The sequence below is a fragment of the Herpailurus yagouaroundi genome, unplaced genomic scaffold (assembly GCF_014898765.1).
Source record: "Herpailurus yagouaroundi ecotype Mexico unplaced genomic scaffold, PumYag 67793, whole genome shotgun sequence".
NCBI lineage: Eukaryota > Metazoa > Chordata > Mammalia > Carnivora > Felidae > Herpailurus > Herpailurus yagouaroundi.
This window is the reverse complement of record NW_024420586.1, coordinates 18,114,426-18,119,025: the sequence shown is the minus strand read 5'-3', so window position 1 is coordinate 18,119,025 and position 4,600 is coordinate 18,114,426. Positions and strand designations below refer to the sequence as shown.

The following is a 4,600-nucleotide window of genomic DNA, read 5'->3' as shown; positions in this document are numbered from 1 at the left end:
GCTCAGAGCAAATCCATTTTCACTTCTAGGAAAGCAGCTAATGGGGGTCAGCAGCTCCACAGTCACAGCCAAAAGGTAGCTTGTTTCTCAAGAGGCAGGAAGTGCCTGGGCCACGGGTGCCCTGCCCCCACCACTGGAGTGCCTCAAGAAACCAGAAGCCAGCCCATTTGTCCCCCGACGAGACAGCCCCCCCAACACTAACCCATAGTGGCGGGGGTGGCTGTGGGGACCTGGTCCACGAGGGAGGGGGAGTGGGGTGCCACCAGAGAGGCCCCCACTGGCCCAGGCAGACACTGCTGGGAGGCTCCCCACCCTCCCAAGAACTGGTGAGTGACACTGAAGAAGGAGGCAGAGGAAGCAGCTGTCCCCACCCCAGGGGGCCGGGGGCAACCATGTCCTGGGTGGGCTAGAGAACCCCCTGCTGAAAAGACCCCACGGCCTCCCTGTCTCCTCGATTCCACCCACCTTACTCAGAAAGCCTTTGTCTTCACGGGATCAGAAACGGTTTCAGAAGTGCTCACCCATTCGGAAGGCGTATTGCTAGAATGATCTCAACTTTGCCTGAAGATCGTATGTATTTTGGGCACCTGGGTGGTTCAGTGGGTTAAGTGTCCGACTTCGGCTCAGGTCATGATCTCACCATTCGTGGGTTCGAGCCCTGGATCAAGCTCTGCCCCATCAGCTCAGGGCCTGCTTGGGATTCTCTCTCTCCCTCTCTCTCTGCCCCTAACCCACTTCCTCTCTCTCTCTCTCTCTCGCTCTCAAAAATAAACAAGTAAACATTTTTAAAAATTAAATGTATTTAAAATTTATACATATATATATCTATGAAAAATATATGAAAATGAGTGGCAAGAACCATCTGGAAATGTTGACAATGATGGTCTCAAGTGGTAAGGTGGGGTTTCTTTCTTTTCTTCTTTATATCTTTCATCTTTGACTTCCCTACCAAGGGCATGATTGCTTTTCGAATCTGAAAATAAACTATATTGTCTCTGCTGCTTTTTATGAATGCGAGTGGCCTGGAAAAGCCACACCTTAAAACTCTTTCCATCCCGCACTACATAATTGGTGCCCACCCACATTATTAGCTGGTGTCTCAGGACATTTTAGTCTTCAACCAGGGGAGCAGTGGGGAGAAATCCACACCAACCCTTAAGGCAAAAAGGGCAGGACCACTGAGGCAAACGGAAGGGGGCAGGTCAGTAGCTTAGAGACCTGGGCCCCGCCGCCGTGCAAGGCTGGGCTGGAGAAGTTGCCGGAATGGAGGGCCACCCCTGCTCAGCCTGGGGGTGGAAATACGATCCTGAGGTTTGATCATGCGTGCCACCTGGTTCCCGTCGGACCCCATCACTGAGAGTGACGGCCCTACCTCGCAGGCTGAGCGCGGATTGTCGGAGGTGAGGTGGTATACATACAGTGCTCAGCACAGGTCCCAGCACACACCAGGCACTCAATAAATGCAGGTATGATTGTTAGGGATAAATGCATGCCCACGAGCACCCACTCTCTGGGTGAGCTCCGTGTCTCAGTCACCCGATCTCAGTGCCAGAAAGGGAAGAAGCTATGCCACACCCTCAGCCAGTGATCCCCTGTTCTGTCCCTTGATGGGTCCTGCTGTCCATGCGGCCAGAGAAAGTTTTTTCTACCCCCAGAGCGGCTTTTAGATGTGCATTGGCCAATGCAAGCAGCTCCTTAGCATGGGTGGGGAATGTGCAGGTGACACCACCAAAGGCCATTAAAGTAGCCCAGACGAGGGCCGCCCTGGCGGCTGAGTCGGTGAAGCACCCGACTCTTGATTTCCGCTCAGGTCGCGATCTCGAGGTGCGTGAGTTCAAGTCCCGCCTCAGGCTCTGTGCTGACAGTGTGAAGTGACATTTCCGCCATCCTCTTGCACTTTCAGGCTTGCAGGGACCAGCTGCTCGCTCCCCGCTCTCACGTGCACGCCCGATCCCAGGAAGGGGTTTTGCAGTAAGTCATTAACACGTTAGCATGAACTTCACTGCTCCCGGGGGCCTCTGGTTTCATCGTGGAATAAAACGCTTTATTCTCATCCCTTGAAATCCCACTATGTGGGAAGGTCGTTGGCCTTAAATGAGAGAATGGGAAGGAGTTCTAATTTTGGTGTTGTGACCATCCTGGGCTCAGTCACCCACATCCCCAAGGTCGGGACCTCCTCGACTCTCTGGGTCCAGTAATATGTGTACTCCCCTTTATTTCTCTCATTAAGGAGACTTGAATAAAAACACGAAAAGCTTCTCTCTGTATCCTGAAAAGAGAAGGATTTAGAGAGGAAAAAATAAAAAAGTGTTGAACTGACTAAAAGAAAAAAGAGAGAGAGAGACAGAACCGAGAAGTCATAAAGGAAAAGATGGACAGATGTGACAACACAAATCTCCTTTTAGTGCTTACGATTTTTTGAACGAGTTGCCAGCGCTTTGCAATTGGAAGTTTTCCCATACAAATGTATATTCCCAGCATCCTCTGAAGAATCGTTAGATCTGGCACCCTTGGTTCCCACCTTCCCACCGGGCAATGCTTGGCGGGAGCCCAGCAGAGGGGGGCGCGCTTCCCGGGCCCGCCACAGCCCCCGAGCGAGCGTGCATCACTTATTGGTACGGCTTGCCTCGCCTCAGCCGGCCCCTGAGCTGTGCCACGAACGCGGCGAAAAGACAAGAGATGCTCCAGGAGAACAGGCTTGCGACACGTCCAGCAAAGAGTTAATAGCCATTCCAGATAAATAAGAACCAGACAAACAGTTCGATGGCAACCTACCGGTGATTAGGAAAATGCAAACGAAAATGTGAGGGTGCTTTTTTTCTTTTCCCCCAGAAGCCATCACATTGGCAAAAAAAAAAAAATCAAACCGCGTTTCCAGCATCGCCGTTGCCAAGGGTGTGGGGCTCCCAAGGCCCCTGGGAGCAGTGAAATTCATGCTCACGTGTAAACGTGCAGAACCCACGTGGGTTATCGGTGCGTGTGCAAATTGGTGCGACCTTTTTGGAGGGTGATTTGCAGTTGTGATCATTATTTTAAATACATACACGTTTAAAGAAATGTGGGTAAACTATCAAAGTAGAGCGCGCATATAGAAAAGGACCCAAATCATGAGTGCGTGTGACTATTGCCTGGATCGAGAAAGAGAGCAGAGCATTATCAGTGCCCAGAAGCCCCCGTGCTCTCTCCTGCTCAGTAAACCCCCCAGGTAACCGCTATCCTGACCCCAAATAGGAGCCGCCTGTTTTTGAACATTCCATGGGTGGAATTACACAGTATATATTCTTTTGTGTCTGGTTTCTTTCACCACATGTTATATTTTGAAGCTTCATCTATATTGCTCCGTGAAGCAGAACATTCATTTTTGTTGCTGTATAGAATTCCATTGCACAACCAGACCACGCTTTATGATTCTGTTGTACTGTCGAAGAACATTTGGGTTGTTTCCAGTTGGGGGCTATTGTAAACAGGACAGCTATGAACATTTTTGTATGTGACTTTGGGTGCACGTGGAAACACGTGTCTGCCGGGCGTATCCCTCTTGACAACACTTTTCCTCTGGAATCTATCTCACAGAACCCCCCGGACAGAATAAGCCTGAACGTCCGAGGGTGTTTATTGTAACGTTAAAAAAGAGTGGGGTCGGATCACTTCTCGGCCCTTTGGCTAAGATCAAGTGTAAAAATAGTGGGGTCGGGGCGCCTGGGTGACTCAGTCCGTTAAGCGTCCGACTCTTGATTTCGGCTCGGGTCATGATCCCAGGGTCGTGGGATCAAGCCCCGAGTCAGGCTGTGCGCTGAGCGTGGAGCCTGCTTACGATATTCTCTCTTTCTCGGGGCGCCTGGGTGGCTCAGTCGGTGAAGCATCCGACTTCGGCTCAGGTCGTGATCTCGTGGTTCGTGAGTTCGAGCCCCACGCTGGGCTCAGTGCTGACAGCTCGGAGCCTGGAGCTACTTCGGATTCTATGTCTCCCCCTCTCTCTGCCCCTCCCCCACTCATGCTCTGTCTGTCTGTCTCTCTCTCTGTCTCTTAAAAATAATAAATAAACATTAAAATTTTTTTTGAAAGGTATTGTCTCTGTCAAAAATATATATATATATATAATCTAATGCTTAATCCTGACTTGGAATAGTCTGCAGCTGATAAAAAAGGAGGGTGCTGGATGTGTGGGCTCTGATATGTCAGGCTGCCCACCTACCATCAAGTGAAAAAAAAAAAGGCATGTGGCAAAAATACCGATTCCACTTTTTAAGCTAACAAAAGGCCAAACAGAGCTTTATACATGGAGACTTGTGTGCATTAACTGTCTAGAAAGACTTTTCACATATGAGCCGGGGAAGGGAGTGCCATGGGGTGGGGATGGTGAGATTTGCCATACATCCTACGTATCTCCAGTGTATCCACTTTTTTCCACCTTCATCGCCACTGTCCTATACTAAGCCACCATGACCTTTGGTGTCGACTCGGCGGGCCGCCCGTGGAAATGTTGGCCTCCAGAGGACCCTGCTGCAGCAGAGTCCGATTTTTAAAATAAAAAATTTCTTATTTTTTTTTAATGTTTATTTTTATTCTTTTTTTTTTAATTTTTTTTCCACGTTTTATT

The 4,600-nt window shown here is 49.7% G+C and overlaps 1 protein-coding gene across 1 annotated transcript in view; it reads left to right on the top strand.

The window, feature by feature from the left end:
• Window positions 1-1,319: 1,319 nt before the first annotated feature.
• Window positions 1,320-4,600, top strand: part of LOC121026006 (uncharacterized) — a 23,539-nt gene continuing 20,258 nt past the window's right edge. The window contains 1 exon segment of the mRNA XM_040468823.1: window positions 1,320-1,400. Coding sequence (XP_040324757.1) covers window positions 1,320-1,400 — 81 coding nt within the window.